At 35.4% G+C, this 22,168-nt stretch overlaps 1 protein-coding gene across 6 annotated transcripts in view; it reads left to right on the top strand.

The window, feature by feature from the left end:
• The window catches only part of NBEA (neurobeachin), a 673,061-nt gene that overhangs the window by 320,247 nt on the left and 330,646 nt on the right, over positions 1–22,168 (top strand). For all 6 annotated transcript variants that reach the window (XM_059892161.1, XM_059892163.1, XM_059892162.1 and 3 more), the window contains one exon: positions 12,502–12,566. In XM_059892161.1, coding sequence (XP_059748144.1) covers positions 12,502–12,566 — 65 coding nt within the window. The remainder of the gene's footprint in view (positions 1–12,501; positions 12,567–22,168) is intronic.

Raw genomic sequence — 22,168 nt, 5'->3', positions numbered from 1 at the left:
ACCATTTCTGCCTGTGTTTTTTAAAGGAATAAAGCCACGATTTTATTCCTGAATATCTAAGAAATCCCTACCTTTATCTCTGGACCATGCCTAACCTAACCCCAGCTTTTATCTGTGGTATAATGTCATCTCAAAGTTAAAAGAGCAAATCAGGCATTTAAAGATTTTTGGAATTAATATGGTTGTATCATCTTTATTGCCAGAAACTTTTAATATATCCTAAATATAAATAAAAGTTAAGTAGGAAATTGAAAATGTTGTAACGTATATAGACCATTCTCAATATGGGTCATAATAATCACTTTCAATTATTAGAAAATAGGGAGAAAATTATACAATGAAATGTATACATTCTAAAGAAAAAAGCTTTTAGTAAGTATTACTACTAAAGTATTACTGCTGCTGCTGCTGCTAAGTCGCTTCAGTCATGTCCGACTCTGCGACCCCATAGACAGCAGCCCACCAGGCTCCCCCGTCTCTGGGATTCTCCAGGCAAGAACACTGGAATGGGTTGCCATTTCCTTTTCCAATGCATGAAAGTGAAAAGTGAAAGTGAAGTCGCTCAGTCGTGTCCAACTCTTAGGGACCCCGTGGACTGCAGCCTTCCAGGCTCCTCCATCCATGGGATTTTCCAGGCAAGAGTACTGGAGTGGGGTGCCATTGCCTTCTCCAAAGTATTACTAAGTATTTGTAATCAGAAAATGTTTATTTAATGTGTCTTGGGGAGAATGCTACCGAGCAATCACAGCAATAATTGTCTACCCAATTATTTACACCATCTTCTATGAAAATTTAATCAAAGATTTAAAGAGCATGGAATTCAATTACTTTTGATCACTTCCATGAGGTCTTAATGGACATGATTTTGAGCAAACTCCAGGAGATAGTTAAGGACAGGGAAGCCTGGTGTGCTGCAGTCCTCGGGGTCACAAAGAGTCAAGCAGGATTTAGGGACTGAACCGCAACAGCAGTAGCATGGGGTCTTTTATTGTTGATTTCTTTTATTTCAACTCTGGAAAAATTGGCAGGTATAGTTTGAGTTGATCACTTTTCTATTATAAAATATTTTTAAGCTACCTTAATGTGTATGATACTTGTACATGATGCAGCACTTCAATCCTTGATAATGATTAGTTCATATCCAACCAGAATTATAAATACAGAAGGAAAATGACAGCTAAACTTCAGTGCTGGGCTCATTTGTGTGAAAATGGTACTAATATAAGAGAAACAACAGTTATTTTCTTATGTATGAATTCTCATCAATTTTTGCCAAAATTGGGACAAAAAGAAATTGGTAAGCCTTGGCCTCCTGCAGGATAGTCTTTAAGAGTGCTACAGTGTCTGTGACACAGGAGAAGGAATATAGTATATTCTGAGGTACACAGATTTCCCTGGATACTGATAGACCACTTCCCTGAACTAAAACTCCTTTCCACACTTGGATACAATGTCCACCCCTTTCCTGTCTTCCCTGTTTGGGTTTGTTTGTTTTCTTCTAATTTTTATTTTTGTGTATTTACATTATATAAATTCTTCAGGAGCATTACAACAATTTGAAAAATAGTGAAAACAGCGGTATATATTTCATTATCCTTCCATTTTGTATATTCTCTTGCTCTTTGGTGGATTTTTTCCATTTAATCCTCTGTACTTAAACATACTTTATTTTATAATAAGTTATATAAAATATTTTATAGTAGGTAATTTTATTTGTCCTCTTTTTCTTTGCTTGCACATTTCTTCGTGATCATTTTTTTCTGTGGTTTTGTTGTTGTTGTTTAAATAATTGTAGACTCATAGGAAGTTGCAAAAATAGTACACAGAATCCAGTGTACCCTTTCCCCAGCCTTCTCCAATAGCACCATCTTATATAAATGTAATACAGTGTCAATAGAAGGAAATCAATATTGGTATAATACTTTTAACTAGATTACAGACATTTTTCAGCTTTCACTATCCTTTCCATGCATTCATTTGTGTGTATGCTATTTCATTCCTATCAGTGCTATTTTATTCCTTATATTGATGTAACCACTACCACTATCAAAATATAAAATTCAGAATTATTACTATTACTTCATATCTTCCCAGTTATTTCAAATTCTTTTCTTTCATGAAACTTTTCAGGTTTATTGTTATATGATTTTAATCAATCCATCCTTCCCTTTTACATTTGAAATACATATATCTAGACAGGAAATATAAGTCCCTGTTTACATGTTTTAATTAGATGTTCTTATAGGTGATAAAGGCATGATATTCTTTATCTATTACATTGGAGTTTCCTTTGGAGTAAGCATCATGCCAACCATTCCTCATTACTGGAAGCATTTCATTCAGCCAATGGAGAAAATAAGTTTTGTATAGTTTCATCAGTATATTTATTTCACATTGAGATCTCTGAATTGTAGAATTTTTTTAAACTATGCAAAAAGAAAGACTAAACTTAAGGATGACAAAGCCTTAGAGTCTTTCAAGGTTGCATTATGAATGTTATTAATTTTAATTATGCTATACATTTACACCATAAAAAAATCATTTTATTTTTATGTTGCCAGTGATGTTTTTTGTTTTGCTCCTTACCACGCCATCCACACCTTGCAGTATAGTATAGATATTTATTATCTATACTATAGATAGTATAGTATAGTATAGCACCTAGTATAGATATTTATTAATTACTTACAGAGTTAATTCTTTGAATATTGTGAATAATGCTGCTATTAACATTGACCTACAAGTTATCTGAGTCTCTGTTGTCACTTCTTTTAAGCTTATACCTTTAGATATCAGGTGTATAATTGAGTAGAATTGTTGAGTCATTTGGTAATTCTGGGTTTAATTTTTTGAGGAATTGCAAGTTTTCCACAAAGTCTGTATCATTTTATATTTCTATGAGGAATAAACCAGGGTTCCAATTTTCTCCATGTCTTCTCCAACACTTATTATTTTCTGTCTCTCTCCCTCTTTATCTTTGGTTTGTTTATTTGTTGTTTTTTAAATTATAGCCCTTCCTGATAAGTATGAAGTAGTATCTCATTGTGATTTTTATTTATGTTTTCTTGATAAGTAGTAATGTTGACATCTTTTCATATGCCTATTAAAATCTTTTCTCATTTTTAATTGAGTTTTTTGTCGTTGAGTTGAAAGTGTTATTCTGGACATTAAATCCTTATCAAGTATATGACTTGCAAAAATGTTCTCTGATTCTGTAGGTTATTTATTTTCATTCTCTTGATAGTGTCCTTTGATGCACAAAAGTTTCTAATTTAATGATGTCCAGTTTATCAACTTTTGTTATTGTTACCTATGCTTTTGATATCATGTTTTTGAACCTATGGCCAAGTTCAAGCTCATGGAGATTTCCCCCTTTATTCTCTGCTAATAGTTTTGTTACTTTAGGACCTCAATTTAGATCTTTGATTCATTTTGAGTTATTTTTTATATCCAGTATGTATAGGGATCCAAATTTATCCTTTTGCAAATGATTATCCATTTTTCTTAGCACCATTTGCTAAAGAGACTATCCTTTCCCCATCAACAGATCTTGGTACTCTTGTTGAAAATCAGTTGAGCATAGATGCCCATGATGATTTTTAATGCAAAAGTAGTCCCTGAAAATTAAGCACAATTTAAAAATAAGTATTAGAGGTTTGAATAAAATTTCCTATTACCTCATATTTTCACTACCCAGGAGTAGTAAAAAATTATCATTTAATATATATCCTTTCAAATTATATTTCTACACATAAATGCAAAATTGTTAATAGTATAAGCAAAAATTGCTGTTGTAACAGCAATAGCTTACAAATTACTTTTCCCAGTTGATAATCTAGAGTAGTGCTGTCCAATCAAAATATGATGTGAGCTACATATGACTTTAAATTTTTTAAAACTATATTTTAAAAAGTGAAAAAAGAGTAGGTGAGATTAATTTTAGTAGTATATTTCATGTAACCTGAATATAATTTCAGCATACATGTAATCAATATAAAAGTATTTAAAATGAGGTATTTTACATTTCTTTTTTCCTTAGCCTTTCAAATCAGGCATATGTTTAATACTTAGAACGTTTATCAGGTCACACTAACCACATTTGAGGTGCTTACAATAGCTGCATGTGATGTAGATTCTGTATTGGTCAGTACAGCTCTTTCTTCATATATGAACATCTGTGTTTTTTTAAATGTTAATGTAGTCTAAAAATAGAACTAGGTATTCCAGAAGTCCAGAATATTGTAGGTCTTCAAGCAAAGATCAGCTAATTGTGTCAAAGATTCTTGCCCTGGGTAAAAAGGACAGACAATACATCAGTTTCTGTGCAACACTAAAATTCTAATGGCTTATCCAACTATAATTGCATTGTTATTCATGAATAAATATAAAATATTCTACTGTAATGTACATAACTCTGCTTCATGGTAATAAAGCACAAACAGGGTTTTAACATTCCAGGTTTAATACTAGAACTTCCTTCTATTTTTAAATGGTAGCATAGATAATGGCTATGAGGTATTTTGGGGTATAATTTGTATATAATAAAGTTATATATATATAAATAAATGGGATAATTTATTATTTTGCCAAGATGTCAATTGAGATAGTGTGCACTACATGTTTGCTATATGAGAGTGAATAAGCCAAGCAGACAATGAAGCATCAACAGCTCAATCCTGAATGGTTGCTTCCCTATTTATTGTTGAAAATAAGGAAATTTTCTCAATGGTTTCTTGCTTCTATATAAGTACAGAAGTTAGCCACAAAGTATTAGTATATAAAAGGTCTCAGAAAATACATCTTGAGAAACATTAAATGTCTATTTTATCTTTGGTTTATCTGTGAACATATTTGACAAACTAAACTTGCATCATAGTTTAATATAATAATACCCAGCACTTTTATGATAGTCCCATACAGTCTAGAGCTCTTAATTCTAAAGATATAATTTCTCTTATATTCATATTTTATCTTATTTTTTCTGGCCAAGTATCTCAAGTTAACAAGTTTTCAGCATCACTGTGCTGATACACCTATTCTTAGCTCTAGAAAAACATAACATTGAAAGATTATCATCGAGTGGTATGAACAGTATTATATAACTTAAGATAAAATAGTATATCAGTCAAGACTTCGCTCTTACATGTTCTGTTAAATGTAACATTTTTTTACCATTAATCATTGATATTAGAGAAAGACATTCCTTGTTATTTCATTGACTATAGACCAGTAGGATTTTGTTTTATTGGTTTTAAGTTTTAAAAGTTCTTTTTTCTCAAAACTACATTCTAAAACCCTATTCTAGCTTTTACTCTTTTCCTACCTATGTAAATCTTAAAATATGAAACATTCTCTTATTTAATAAAGTTGGCATTTCCTTTATTTCTTCTGATCATTTCTGGTAGCAGGCAGTAAAGAAGGAGTATCCTCTCAAGTTCAGCTGAATATAAATTTGCTTATATGTTGTATATGTTCATAGATATAGAAAATGCTGTTTAAAAATATATATTGTAAACCAAACTAGATTATTTTTCATTATGAATACAAACATAAGTATGTATATGTATATATTCATAAGATTATTTATTATTAAAAATTGTAGTAATTTTACTACACAATTCAGCAATCTACTGAGATCCTACGTAACCTCATTATCTTTGTACAGTACACCAACTCTTCTTTTAGTGATCAACCAGATATATTTCCATGTTGCCTAATGATTTTTCTATTATTGACCTCCATATAAATAATCTCTTTGTACTAGTCATTGATTATTCATTTCTTACTTTCAGGTTTTCCTACAATGCTTTCTGTAAACTATTCATAAAAATAAGCAATGAAAATTTTTTTAAAAGTCTATACTTTGAGTACTTGCTTATTTTTCCATTATTTTGCATTCATTGAAAACATTACTCATCTCTGTTTTTCTCTCTGCATAGTATTTTTTTTTTACTTCAGTCCTTGTACTTAACAATTTTTCTTATTGAACAGAATTATAAGCATGCCAGTTATAATGAACATTTGTTATAAAGTTGTTTTGAGGAACATACCTATTTCTTTTATTGGCAACTAATGATAAGTAGGCATTAAAGATATAGGAAGTAAAAACTGATTCTGGAGTTCCAAAAGACAAGATCTCAGTTTAACCTCCCATTTTTACCTTGAAATATTTCCCTTATTTTCAAGAAATTTGAAATGAATTAAGTCTCTAAGGACATTAACTTGGTTAATTTAATTATATACAAAACAGAAGGCAATGGAAACTGTGCACTGAATTGATACAGAGGAGAAAACACTGGTGGGGGAAAAATTATGTGCAGGGTCCAGTATTTCTACTGTGTTATCTAACTGCCATAAAGTGATTGTGAAGAGAACATGGGGATTTCATTGTCATCCTTCTGGAACCTATTTGTCTTCAAAGTGTTTAGTTTCAAAGGATCCTTAACTTGATATCCAAATCTCTGAAAAAGTCCTTCATCTTGAGGAAATGTTATGCATCCATGTAGAAGAGTTAAAAAATTGTGACAAACCTGTCTATACTTGACAGCTCTCAACACGCGTTCAAACCCAGTTTAGTATGTTTCCCCACGAGGATAAAAATTTGATGCCTACGTTTAATTTACACCTTTTCTTATGGCTGCTCATTTTCTTCAGTAGTGGAGCAAGTGAGTGAGTGTATGTTTTCTCAAATGGCAGAAAACTTTGGAATGATTTTGTAGCTAAGATTTTTGAGTATACTTTTTTCCTGTCATTGCCAAGAAATTGACTTTGTTGAGATGACAATGAATTATTATTATTATCCTTTTGTATACATTTTCATGTATTCATTTACTTTGTTTTGGGACAGTGATTAAAGTGTCCTTTCCTTGCCCAGCTACCTCCTATTTCTTAACTCTCAGTGTACTTTATATGTTGTGTACTTTTCTTGTCACAAAGCTTTTAATATCTCCCCTTTCAGTATTTTACTTAATTTTTATTTTTTAATTTTGGCTGTGCAAGGTGGCATATGGGATCTTTGTTCCCTGACCAGGGATCAAAGCCCCTTACCCTGTATTGAAAGCATGGGACCGCCAGGGAGGTCCTCCCTAATAATTCTTTTGAAACTTCTAAAATCAGTTACACAGCAACATGCATTTAAGAAATACATTTTGAAATGCAGAAACAAATGTGTATCAGTGTAAAGGAATAGAATCACTGCATAACCTCATTCATTACTCATTTTTTTACATGCTCATTATAAGGTAACACTTTCAGTCTTACACAAATACCATATTATGGGAATGAAATACTGTCTGAGAGCTAAAAAGGGCCATAGTAATAAGGGATGTGGACACTACAATAATTATGATGTAGTTATGATACAATAATATACTACTTTACAAATAAGTAGAAGGAATTTAAATAATTGAACAATTTGAAAGGAAATATACACATCACTTTATAATATCTAAATCACTCCATGCTGGTGAGTTAGGAACTTTGAGGTTTGTGTGTGTGCAGTCTTGTTGAGAGGGAAGAATGACTTTAGTCAGTAGTTCTCAGCACTAAAGTCACGTCACAATCACTTGGGAAGCTTTAAAATATAATAACACTGATGCCTGGGCATATCTTCAGAGGCTATTCTGATATGACTGGTGCTTTTTAGCAACAGTCCTGTTGATTTTTTGTTAGTTCAGTCAGAACTCATGGATTTGTGATACTATAGATTTTAGAGAAATAAATTCAACAACAGAAATACATTGAGTATGTATAGTATGCCAGTCACTTGCTACTTATTACATATACATAGTTGGATAAAATAAGATCTTTCTTTTTATAAATGAGTTTATAATCTAGAGGGGACACATATGTGTGAGATACCACTACAAATTATAGATAATTATATTTCAGAGCGAATGTTCCATGAGTAATAAAAGTAATATTAAGTGGTGAGAAAATAATGATGTAGGCTTGATCCATTTCTCATTTCCAAAGTTTTAAAATTATTTCTTTACACACTTTGATATTTGCTTTGCCAACATAAATTATTGTTATAGTATTGCCCTTTTTCATAGGAGTAAAATCTAAAGATTCATTTACAGAATAGGAGAATATGCTATTTGTTACACTTCCTATGGGTTACTTTTTACTTCACATTTCATTTTTTTTCTTTCCACTTACGCATTCTTGTTTACCACCAAATACTATATACCATATTTTGCTGACAATTCAAGGAGTTTAGAGTTTTCAACTAAAGATGCCCTCAAAATTGATTATTTGTTGTGGCTCAGCTGGGTCAGGAAGATCATCCTCTGAAGAAGGGAAAGGCTACCCACTCCAGTATTCTGGCCTGGAGAATTCCATGGACTGTACAGTTCATGGGCTTGCAAAGAATCAGACACGACTAAGCAACTTCACTTCACTACTAGCACAACTGTCGTTTCAGAAATCATTAAACAAGCTTAAAACCTGCATTCAAGGGACTTCCCTGGTGGTCCAGTGGCTAAGACTCCACGCTCCCCATGCAGGGGGCCTGGGTTTGATCTCTGGTCAGGGAACTAGATCCCACATGCTGGAACTAAATATCTCACATGCAGCAACTAAAGACCTGTATGCTGCAACGAAGATCGAAGATCCTCCGTGCCGCAGCTAAGATCCAGTACAGCCAAATAAATTTAAAAACAAACAAACAAACCATATTCGATCTTGACATTTTCTGAGAGAATATACTTTATTTTGTGTGAAATATTTTGTTTTTCCTTTTTCTCTCTCATTTACCGTTTTTTAAAGTAAAGAAATATCCACATTCCCTTATGAGGTATATTTAAAATTCACCGTAACAATAGAGATTAAAATAAATGTCTCATGCAAGATTCCAGAAAACAATGATTTTAAACTCTTAAAAACTTATGTTTAAAATATCTAGTTTTATTGTTACTTTTACGGCTTGTTACTTCTCTAAGCCTTCTATTGAAGTAGCACCCTGGGGTGCAGTGGATAAAGGGGTGATACAAGCTGTAACCCATGCCATCCACCGTAACAGGAGCATTCTATGCTCTTATGTTTTAAAATTCATATTTACTATATTTTCTTATATTACTTACAATTTTAAATTATATGGCTTTGTTTTTTCCTCTCAGAAATCAGATAAATGAATATGTATGACCTGGACTTAGTATGTCTTCTGTCTGGGACTTTGATCTCATATTGCAATTTGAAAAATAAAAAAAATTAAACTCACTTTCTTAAGGAAAGACAACTGGTAACATTTTTTTAGCCTTATAAATATTAATTAATGTAGTTAAAAGAAATTGACTTAATAAATTAAAATTGTCCAAATTGATTATTGTAGTTGATGTGAAATTTTGAAAATCTTCACACTAGGTGAATTCTGCTTTGGTCCTTACTAAAGATCAGGCCTGGAAAACTACTCTTGTACCCCAAGCTATATAACCTTAAAGTGTAACCAGTCGGCTTCTGTGGTAGAAAATATAATATTCATGTTTGGCAAGCAAATAACTACTAGAACTAGAAAAAAGATACTGGGAAATGTATATTTATAATGTTTTAAACATAATATAAATTTCATATGTAAGATCTTTTTTCTCTGTTTCCCATCTAACATAACTAAACTTCAGAATTGAACTCTTGTTGCCTTAATGCTGTATATAGTCATTGTGAAGTTTGCATCTTCTATTTCTTCTGTTTCTGTGGTTACCACAGATGAATAAAATGTGCTTCTTCCTGCAATGATTCAATATCTAAAATCTAATCATATAATATGCATATAAACATACAAAAATGAAGTTGCAGAGACATATGGAAAGTACTATTACGTTATCAAGTTTTAAACTGTGTGTTAGAAAATTGGCATTTTAGCTTTTGTCATCTTAAAATCCTATGTCACATAAGTGTTTGATATGCAATGGCACCTCACTCCAGTACTCTTGCCTGGAAAATCCCATAGACAGAGGAGCCTGGTGGGCTGCAGTCCATGGCGTCGCGAAGAGTCAGACATGACTGAGCGACTTCACTTTCACTTTTCACTTCCATGCATTGGAGAAGAAAATGGCAACCCACTCCTGTGTTCTTGCCTGGAGAATCCCAGGGACAGGGGAGCCTGGTGGCCTGCCATCTATGGGGTCGCACAGAGTCGGACACGACTGAAGTGACTTAGCAGCAGCAGCAGCATGTCTGAGAAAGGATGACCAGGACAGTTAGAGGTGGCAGAAGAGCAAGATAGACTAAACCCATAATTTTTTTTTTTTTTTTGGCTTGGGTTCAGAGAATATAAAATAGTTTCCCTTCCTATGGATGGGAAAAAATAGAAATAGAGATCCTTTCATTTTGTGTTCTCTCTTTAGAACCAGCTATGTAAGTGGAGCCAGCTCCAGAGGTAGAGGTAGTTCCATCATTAGCTGTCAAACAACTCCATCAGCACTACACAGCTATAGCAAATACTAGAACCAGTCCCAGCAGTACCTCTGAGCTAGAACCAGTGCCTACACTAGCACTGGAATAAAGGTAGGTCCACCCGTATATCTAGAGCCAGCTAGCTTACCAGCTCCTTTTTAACGCCAGCTCTGGCTTCAGCTCTAGAGGTGACATCAGCTCCAGATCTATAGTTGTCTAAAGTCATTTCTCTCAGCAATTCTCACACCAGGCCTGGCACCAGTGCCAGAATTAGAATCAGTCCCAGAACTGGATCCAGTTCACAACCAGTTCTAGCACTACTGTCTGAGCTAGAGTTAGTTTGGCACCAAATCCAGAGAGAGAACTAGGGTCAACAGCACACCTAGTGCCAACCTCAGCACTGTATCCAGCACCAGCACCAGAGTTGGAGTCTCTCCACAGCTAGAGCCAGCTCAGGCACCAACTCCTGGGCCCATTCTTCAGCCTGAGTTGGCACCAGCTCTCAGGCCATCCTCTGGCTCTGGTGCGACTCCATCACCAGAGCGTCCCTTACCCTCCTCTGGAATGACGTCTTTTTTATTTTTGTAGTTTCACTTTCGTGTTTCATATATTTTGTGGTTTGCTATATTTTAATTTTTCAGTTCACATATAATAATATTTTTAGCTTATTATTAAAAAATGCTGTTAGTGATTAAAGGGTCTTGTATTTTTCAGTTTTCCTGAGCCAATGTATGTACATGGATGTTTTCTAATATTTTGCAGCTGTTCTTAATTTTGCTAGATCTTTTCTTATCCTTTTCAACTACTCTTTTTCTAATCTTAAAAATGTGAATGGCTCCCAAGAATCAGCCTAGGTCTTCCTGTTTATTCTTCTTTGGAGACTTTGACTTAATGCTGTGCCTCAATTAATGCAAAATATATGAGGATAGCAATAAGTCATTTTGTTAAAATGTAGAGAAAAGTGTTGCCTATAATTGTTTTCAACAAAAATTATTTGAAAGGTTTAATAAGTTCAATACAGTGCAACAAAGATCTTATCATTTTGATAAAGGTTATGGCAGCTAAAATACAATGTGCTCAGTTATGTCTGACTCTTTGCAACCCCATGGGCTGGAGCTCGCCAGGCTCCTCTGTCCGTAGGATTTTCCAGGCAAGAATACTGGAGTGGGTTGCCATTTCCTTCTCCAGGGTATCTTCCTGACTCGAATTGAACCCGAATTTCCTGCATTGACAGGTGGCTTCTTTACCACTAGTGTTACCTGGGAAGCGTTTAAACACAATGGCTTTGCTGAAAACAGAGTCATTTAGGCTTTTATTAGATCATTCCTGTCCTCAGACTATCACCTCCCTGTTTCCAAGTTGTTGATTCTGTCTCTTGGGGAAATATAGATTCATGATTTGTTCTATTTCTTAACAGAGCTACTTAGAACAGAGAATATTTACAAAGCAATTACCTACTTTGGGGGACCACACTTATTCCCAGCATGTGTTCAAAGCTTTAAAAGGAAACAAGATCAGAAACAGAGTGAAGGAGTGACATGGAGACTGTGTTTCCAAAAGCCATAGTCATGGCCAACACTTAATTAGTAGAAAATCATGGAGGAAAACTCTATAGATGGGTGGCATGACTGATCAATAAGGATTTGTAATAAAACTTTATTAGGCAAATATTTATTTGTAGTATCATTGAAAGGGGTATAATCTTTAATCTAAAAAACTAAATTTGCCAGCTATATTAGAAAGACCAAGAAAATTAAAGTCCTTGGAATAAATTAATAAGCAAAAAGCTCTTTAAAACATATTCTAAATATGCCATAAAAAGAGTGTAAAATAAGCAACATTTTACTGTCACAGTGAGGATCTGTTCTTGTGACCTCACTTTCTATCTCAGTCTGCATCACTGGGAATTCAAAAGCGCCTTTTAACTAAACAATAAAGGATTGCTTTTAAAATTCTCATTTCTCAGAAAATAGCATTTGTTAACAATCTTTTAGAAAGATTTAGAAATATCACATGGAAGTTATTAGCATCAACATGATCCTTAAACCAGATGTTAACTTTCATTTACGTGCTCATTTTTCTTACACGTGGTCTGCTCTCTCCTTTTAGGAATGGCAAAATTCTATTCAGAAGAATGCAGGACTTGCATTTATTGAGCTCATCAATGAAGGAAGGTAATTAATTGTACAGTATTTAGACAACTAGTCAGTGTACATTTTATTCCACTGGGTGACTGCTCTTTCCTGCCATCTGTTCCAAAAATATGTAACAAAATATATTTTAGTTAAATGATTTATCACACAGGTACTTATACCTTAAAGGAACAAAGTTTAAAATGTTTAGCAATTTTCATTTGGGAGAGGGGAAGCAGGTATGAAATAAAGGGACAAAGTCTGTAAGATTTGTGTGAGTTCTGAGCCATGTCTTACCAAATAGTAAAGTTGTTTTACACAGATCAAGTGAACCCAGCCTGCAGTCCCATCTGCTGCTCCATCTGTTCTCAAAGCCATGTTCAGTGTTTACTCCCTCAGCCCGTCTCAGTTCGTATGAAGTAGTTTCATTTGACCATATCATGTTCTCTGCTATCCCAGTAAAAATGCGAGAGAAGTTAAATGTAGGAACTACAGTGGTCTGGCTAGGAACATGTTTATACCATTGTTAAAATGATGTCATGGTGAGATTTATGTTTGAGCTCATTATTGCATTTATCACTTTTATGATAAACTGTCGTTCATTATGATTTTTCCTATACTTTATTGGCAGTGAATATAGTAAGACAGATGTAACGGACAACATCCTGACATGTACAGCTTCTCTTAGCCAAAGACTTGCATCCCTTACAACTTGAGTTTCATCTGTGACAGAGTGTGTTCTTTGGAAAATAATGCCTGAAGATTTGGCATAGTCTGTGTCTCATTTGAAACCATATTTAATTATATTAATAAGGAAATAATTTTACTGTATGTAAAACTTACCTTTATCAAAAGAGGTGTCATGAAAGAATATTTTACAGGGTAGTCTTTGAAACCTATGTTGTATATGCTATAAATACCTATTTTGAAAAAAGTTAAATACAATTTAGTGGTTTTTTTCCATCAATGTTTTATATTCTGAGAAATAGCCTCTGTTTTTACAACAATTCATCTTACTATGCATTTCTCACTTAGATATTTTATGACTGAGTTATTTTTAGTCATAACATTACAACTCTAAATATTAAAATGAAATTTGCCCTACTGCCAAGCAAAAGATACAAGAGAATATTAGTTTTCTTTTATAGCATAATCATTTTAAACATAGTAATATACTCTACTTCTTATAAAACTTTATTGCGAAAATAATTGATAATAATTATTATCCATATTCAGGCAATGAAAAATAGAAAAAAATTTGTTCAGGCAGTTCATTGTCATATGAGTTATAAAATCTCTCATTTCACATAATGCTAGTTTTGCTAACTCATTTCAGCTGTGAAGTAAAAAACGAAAATTATGCTGTTTATCAGGAATTCTGAAGAATTAACAAATTGAACCTCTAGCTTGTAAGATTAAGATTATAGTTATTTCTTGGAAAAGAAGAAGAGTGAAAATTTTGCTAGTAGAGATTTTTAGCTTTTGAAACTGTTTTGTTATTCATTGGTAGTGTTTGGCATTTATTTTGATTTAGGGAAGGAGTTGGAATTATAGAAAGTAGTTATCCACCTCTAAATGCTCATCATAATATTCTTTGTGCCATTTTAGATTTGTTTTTCCATTTTTATACCAGTAGTTTCTCCAGTAAAAATGATTTTGGAACAAATAGTGTAATATAGCTAGCTATAAATATATAATCACATCTCATGTATATATTAACATAGCAAATGTCTATTTAGCACCTACTATATGTGACTCAGATGGTAAAGCATCTGCCTACAATGTGGGAGACCTGGGTTCAATCCCTGGGTCAGGAAGATCTCCTGGAGAAGGAAATGGCAACCCGATCCAGTATTCTTGCCTGGAAAATCCCATGGACAGAGGAGCCTGGTAGGCTACAGTCCATGGGGTTGCTAAGAGTCGTACCTGACTGAGCGACTTCACTTTCATATACCAAACACCATTATGGGCACTGGGAATAGAGAAGTGAATGAGACAAACATGTTTCTAAATTTTGGAGGAAAGACAAACAGACTAGCACATACAGTAACACAAGGGTGCTGTGATAGCGTCGGATGTTACAGGTACTAATCTGAGAAGAAGGAAGAGCACTTAACCTAGTCTGGAGGGGTGCATTCTCCAGTTGGTGGTAGTGTCAGGGTTTTCAAAAAGTGCATCCAAGCAAAGCCAAGACCATGAAACAAAAATAATCTTTCCAACAAATGATGCTGGAACAACTGGACGTCCAAAAATAAATGCAGACACAGACTTTATACTCTTCACAAAACTTAGCTCAGTGTGGATCACAGACTTAAATGTAAAATGAAAAATTATGAAACTCATAGAAGATACAAAGGAGAAAATCTAGATGATATGTTTGGTGATGAGTTTTTAGTTCTAAAACTAAAGGCATGATCCATGAAAGAAAGAACTGGTGAGCTGGACTTCATTAAAATGAACTTCTGCTCTGCAAAAGACAGCAGCAAGAGAATGAGAAGACAGCCACAGACTGAGAGAAAATACTTGCAAAAGACACATCTAATAAAAGACTATTATCTAAAGTATACAAAGACCTCTTAAGACTCAGCAATAAGAAAACTGATTAGAAAATGAGCCATAGACCTTAACAAGTTCCTAAACAAAAGATGTACAGATGGAAAATAAGCAAAGGAAAAGATGTTCCACATCATAGGTCATCAGAAAAATGGAAATTTAAACAACAGTAAGATACTACTACACACCTATTAAAAGAGCCAAAACCCAGAACCCTGGCGACAGCAAGTGCTGCTCAGGCTGTGGAGTGACAGGAACTCTCATTCTTCGCTGGTGGAAATGCAGAATGGTACAGCCACTTTGGAAGACAGGTTGGCATTATTAAACTTAGTCTTCCCATACAATACAGTAGCCATGCTCCTTGGTACTACCCAAAGGAATTAGAAACTTACATTCACACAAAAACCTGCATGTGGTGTTTATAATCATTTTATTCACACTTTCTAAAACTTGTAAACAGCCAAGATGCACTTTAGTAGGTGAATAGATAAATAACTACCTATTTATCTGATGCATTAAGACAATGGAGTATTTATTAATTAGTGCTAAACAGAAATGCGCTATCAAGCCATGAAAAGACATAAAAGAACTTTAATTGCATATTTCAAGATGAAAGAATCCAATATATGAAAAAGCTACTGTATGATTCTAACTATATGACATTATGGGAAAAGGCAAAACTGTGGACACAGTAAAAAGATCTGTGGTTGCCAGGGCTTAAGGGGAAGCAGAGATGGATAGGCAAAGCACAGAGGATTTTTAGGGCATGAATCGACCCTGTATGATACTGTAATACTGGATACATATCATTTTGCATTTTTCCAGACCTTTACAATATGCAACACAAAGCGTGAATGGTCATGTAAACTGTAGACTTTGGGTGATAATGCAGTCTATCAATGTAGGTTCATAATTTGTAGCAAATGTAACCACTGTAATGGGGATTAGTGATAATGAGGGAGAGTACAATAAGTTGGGGAGGACATCTGGGATATCTCTGTAACTTCTGTTTAAGTTTGCTGTGAACCTTAAACTGCTCTTAAAATTAGTCTATAAAAAGAGTGAAAGTAGGAGGCCCTATTGCCAAAAAAGAACGGCAACCCACTCCAGTATTCTTGCCTAGAGAATCCCATGGACAGAGGAGCCTGGCAGGGTCCATGGGGCCGCAAAAAGTCAGACACGACTGAGCGCTCATTAGTTGGTATAGTACAGTAAACTGAGCACCATGTTAGTTGAGAACTGAGAAATGATTAGGACATGGCTAGATGAAAGGAAAAAAAAAAAAAGTAGGAATAAAATTCTGGACTGAGGGAACAGTATAGTGCAAAAGTCTATTGGTGAGAGCCAGCAAGACGTGTTGCTGGAGAGCTCTTCTCAGTCACGCAAACAGCTGTTTCAGCGCATATTGTGTGCCAGCCACAGAGAGGCCAGGGTCATCCCTTTATGGCAAGAATCCTACCATGAAGGGGTTTGTAAGTAGTGCTAAGGATGCAGGAGTGTAAAGGACGGAAGAAGTTTGGCATAATCTGCAGAGTGACAAATGGATTTCTGGGGCTGGAGACTGGAAGCGAGATAGCTGTCTGAAATTTCAGAATCTCGTTGAAGAGAATGGTGTCATAAACCAACTAAGAGTGGCTATGAGGATGGAAGAAGTGGACAAGTTTGAAGTAGCCGGTGGCTCAGGTGGTAGAGAATCCACCTACAATGGGGGAGACCTGGTTTTAATCCCTGGATTGGGAAGATGCCCTGGAGGAGGGCCTAGCAATCCACTCCAGTATTCTTGCCTGGAGAATCCATCTCATGGACAGAGAAGCCTGGTGGGCTACAGTCCATGGGGTCACAAAGGGTTGGACAGACTGAGCAACTCAACACACAACAGAACACTTAGAAATTAAATCTACAAAACTGCTGATAGATTGAATGGTAGAGAGGACAGAAGGAATCATGGGTACTTTGCTTTCTTGTTTAAGAGCTGGATAATTTACAATAGTGTAGTTTACTTAGAACAATACAGAAAGAGAGACGTAGGTTGAGTAAGAGATGTTTTTATTTTTGGTTACACTGAGTTCATAGGGCTTCGAAGGTGGAGTTAGTGGTAAAAATAAATAAGTAAATAAATCCGTTAGGGCTTTCCTTATAGCTAAGTGGGTAAAGAATCTGCCTGCAATGCAGGAGACCTGGGTTTGATCCCTGGGTTGGGAAGATCCTCTGGAGAAGGAAATGGCAACCCATTCCAGTATTTTTGCCTGGAGAATCCCATGGACAGGGGAGCCTGGCAGTCTGCACTCCATGGTGTCACAAGAGTCAGACACGACTTAGCCTCTAAACCACCAACCACTGCCAGTGCAGGACAAAGCTTTGATCCCTGGGTCAGGAAGATCTCCTGGAGTAAGAAATGTCAACCCACTCCAGTATTCTTGCCTGGAATGAGGAGAGGAGCCAGAAGGCTACAGTCCATGAGGTCTCAAAGAGTCAGACACGACTGAGCATGCAGTCACGTGCTCTGAATTCGTAGCACCTATGAAAGTTCTAAGTAGAAATGTTAGATTGATGTCTTAGATTTTGGGTGTCAGGCTTCAAAGAGACAGCTCTTGTTGTTTAGTCACTTGAGTTGTGTCTGGCTCTTTTCTGACCCCATGGACTGTAGCCCACCAGGCTCCTCTGTCCATGGATTTCCCAGGCAAGAATACTGGAGTGGGTTGACATTTCATCCTCCAAGGGATCTTCCTGACCCAGGGATCGAACCCACGTCACCTGTATTGGCAGGTGAGTTCTTTGCCACTGAGCCACTTGGGAAGCCCAAAGAGACAGCTCATGTAGAGATTTAGATTCAGGAGTTCTCAGCTTGCATGCGGTCAGTGGGAGATAAGGATGCAAATGTGGTGCTCAGAGAGAGTGTGTGGAGTGGAAAACCTGGGGCCAGGCTCTTACTGCTGTTTCTGCTGGGAGTCTTCTTTCCCTACATCTTCACATGATTAATTCCACCCGTCATTGAGAATCCGCTTAAATGTCACACTCTCAGAGAGGCTCCCCTGACCATATTATTGAGTTATCAATTCAGTAGCATTGTCTCAAAATACTTTCTTTATACAAGGTTCAAATACCAGTTCTCCTATTGATAAACTAGGCATGTAATATAATCTCCCTCTGACATTGTTTCACATCTTGCCTAGTTTCTCTGAAAGTTAGAAGTAATATATGACATTTTTTTTACAACTTACAGTAATATTGGCACCTTAAAAATAGAAGTTTTTTTTTATTATTTTTGTTATGACATATTATATTTTGCTGACTCCTATCTTTACTTTGGCCCTTTCCTTTTCAATTTAAACTTTTCTTTTTCATAAATTTGAACTGGGAGTTCCAAATCAAAAAAATATCGTATTTAAATGGTTGGGATGTAGTTATAGTAAAGACATATTGCTTTGTTTATCTGGCCTATATTTGTTGATGCCCACTATATCCAGGCACATGTTAGATTCTTTGCATACACTTTTAGCACATTTGCATGGAAATGCAACATTTTTCTTAACATTTGCTAATACTGTAAAATGAAACATGCATAAAATGTTTTCTCTTGGTTGTTAAATACCAGTTTTAATTTGTCCTTGTGGGAATGAAGATAAAAATCTTTAAGTGGAAATTGTTATAAATGTTTATGCTACTTAACATCTACACTCGTGAATAAAATTCATCAATCATAGGTGGAGAAAGCAATTGTGCAGTTGTCTACAATTAACAGGACAAAAACAGTTGATGAATGTGCAGCTGAATTAAAATACTCCCTAGGACAGGCTGAAATTATAAACTGGATCATTTAAAGGAATCTAACAAAGGATCTTTATAATTAAAACAAAGCAAGGTTAATGGGATGTAAAATTGCCTATAATATCTTGGCAATAATAATTGGATTTTAAATTATTAAAATATGAATTGAACTATAAAGCAAATAAGAAAGACTTTTAAATTATAGAACTTGAGTAATCTTTTGAAATAAATTAATCATTTGCCTAAAATAAACCTTTATCACTCTTTTGGAAATGTATAGGATACAGTTAATGAATATTCATGACAAGTCAGAATATATTCTTGTTTAGCATGGAATTTGACCTATGGTTCATGAGATTCCAATTTATTGGTTTGTTCTTTAAAATCTGGAAAATACGTACCTTACATTTCTTACATTTTGAAGAAGAGAAGCATATTGCATTCAAGTATAATTTTTTACTGATAATATAACCTAAACTTTAATATCCTCTTTAATTTAACAAATGCTATTTAATAATTGAACCAATAAGCTTTAGTTTGCTTGAGTTTGTTTCGTGTCCTTGATTTGGCAAAAACTATGTTTTAAAAAGGGGATTCCCAGGTAGCTCAGCTGTAAAGAATCTGTCTACAGTGCAGGAGATTGGGTTCGATTGCTGGATGGGAAAGTTTCCCTGGAAAAGACATAGGCTACCCACTCCAGTATTTTTGGCCTTCCCTGGTGGTTCAGATAGTAGAGAAAGTGCCTGCAATGTGGGAGACCCGCATTTGATCCCTGGGTTGGGAAGAACCCCTAGAGGAAGGCATGGCAACCCACTCCATTATTCTTGCCTGGAGAATCTTCATAGACACAGGAGCCTGGAAGACTACAGTCCATGGGGTTGCAAAGAGTCGGACACAACTGAACAACTAAGCACAGCAAAGCACATGTTTGAAAAACCAGCACCTTCAGACTCTATAAGAAACTTTTTTCTTAGAGTTGAGATTCTGATTTTGAACCAAGAAACCATAGAACTGCCTAAAAAACAAAGTTCCCTCTATATTTTTTCATGTAATACCTTATTTATACTTTTTTCTTACTATTCAGTTATTCATTTTAAATATTAGTAAATTATTAAACATATATGAGCTTCATAAATCAGGTAAAAAAATCTGTGCTTTTACAAAATGTATAGATCTTAAACAGTATTGCTAATTTATAGACTTAAATTTAAATATTGACAATGAATAATACATTTACTGAAAACTAAGATAAACAGCTCCCATTTAATAATGGCTAAATTTCAAGTAAAAAGGAAATTATTTCAAGATTAGTAATCATAAATTTTATCTGAATTACATTTAGAACCATATTTTAAAAATATATGCATATATATATGTATTTAGGTTTTTTTTAGTCCCTCTGAGAACGACTTCAAATGGACTTTCCTTCTAGGCACCATTATTTTAGCTTTGGTGAGAGTTAAGTAGTCTGACAGAATGTGGTCCACTGGAGAAGGGAATGGCAAACCACTTCAGTATTCTTGCCTTGAGAACCCCATGAACAGTATGAAAAGGCAAAATGATAGGATACTGAAAGGGGAACTCCCCGGGTCGGTAGGTGCCCAATATGCTGCTGGAGATCAGTGCAGAAACAACTCCAGAAAGAATGAAGGGATGGAGCCAAAGCAAAAACAATACCCAGTTGTGGATGTGACTGGTGATAGAAGCAAGGTCCGATGCTGTAAAGAGCAAGATTGCATAGGAACCTGGAGTGTCAGGTCCATGAATCAAGGCAAATTGGAAGTGGTCAAACAGGAGATGGCAAGAGTAAACATCGACATTCTAGGAATCAGCAAACTAAAATGGACTGGAATGGGTGAATTTAACTCAGATGACCATTATATCTACTAATGCAGGCAGAACCCCTGAGAAGAAATGGAGTAGCCATCATGGTCAACAGAAGAGTCCCAAATGCAGTACTTGGATGCAATCTCAAAAAGGACAGAATGATCTCTGTTCATTTCCAAGGCAAACCATTCAGTATCACAGTAATCCAAGTCTATGCCCCAACCAGTAACGCTGAAGAAGCTGAAGTTGAACGGTTCTATGAACACCTACAAGACCTTTTAGAACTAACACCCAAAAAAGATGTCCTTTTCATTATAGGGGACTGGAATGCAAAAGTAGGAAGTCAAGAAAGACCTGGAGTAACAGGCAAATTTGGCCTTGGAATACGGAATGAAGCAGGGCAAAGGTGAATAGAGTTTTGCCAAGAGAACGCCCTGGTCGTAGCAAAACCCTCTTCCAACAACACAAAGAAGACTCTATACATGGACATCACCAGATGGTCAACATCGAAATCAGATTGATTATATTCTTTGCAGCCAAAGATGGAGAAGCTCTATACAGTCAGCAAAAACAAGACCAGGAGCTGACTGTGGCTGAGATCATGAACTCCTTATTGCCAAATTCAGATCTAAATTGGAGAAAGTAGGGAAAACCACTAGACCATTCAGGTATGACCTAAATCAAATCCCTTATGATTATACAGTGGAAGTGAGAAAAAGATTTAAGGGACTACATCTGATAGACTGCCTGATTAACTATGGACGGAGGTTCAAGACATTGTACAGGACACAGGGATCAGGACCATCCCCATGTAAAAGAAATGCAAAAAAGCAAAATAGCTGTCTGGGGAGGCCTTACAAATAGCTGTGAAAAGAAGAGAAGTGAAAAGCAAAGGAGGAAAAGAAAGATATAAGCATCTGAAGGCAGAGTTCCAGAGAATAGCAAGGAGAGATAAGAAAGCCTTCCTCAATGATCAATGCAAAGAAATAGAGGAAAACAACAGAATGGGAAAGACTAGAGATCTCTTCAAGAAAATTAGAGATACCAAGGGAGCATTTCATGCAAAGACGGGCTCAATAAAGGGCAGAAATGGTAGGGACCTAACAGAAGCAGAAGATAATAAGAAAAGGTGGCAAGAATACACAGAAGAACAGTACAAAAAAGAGCTTCATGACCCAGATAATCACGATGGTGTGATCATGCACCTAGAGCCAGACATCCTGGAATGTGGTATCTAAGCAGACCTTAGAAACCATCACTACAAACAAAGCTAGTGGAGGTGATGGAATTCCAGTTGAGCTATTTCAAATCCTGAAAGATGATGCTGTGAAAGTGCTACACTCAATATGCCAGCAAATTTGGAAAACTCAGCAGTGGCCACAGGACTGGAAAAGGTCAGCTTTCATTCCAATCCCAAAGAAAGGCAATGCCAAAGAATGCTCAAACTACCACACAATTGCACTCATCTCACATGCTAGTAAAGTAATGCTCAAAAT

This window comes from Bos taurus, chromosome 12 (assembly GCF_002263795.3).
Source record: "Bos taurus isolate L1 Dominette 01449 registration number 42190680 breed Hereford chromosome 12, ARS-UCD2.0, whole genome shotgun sequence".
Taxonomy (NCBI): domain Eukaryota; kingdom Metazoa; phylum Chordata; class Mammalia; order Artiodactyla; family Bovidae; genus Bos; species Bos taurus.
The sequence above is the reverse complement of the archived record's forward strand: the minus strand, read 5'-3'. Positions and strand labels throughout refer to the sequence as shown.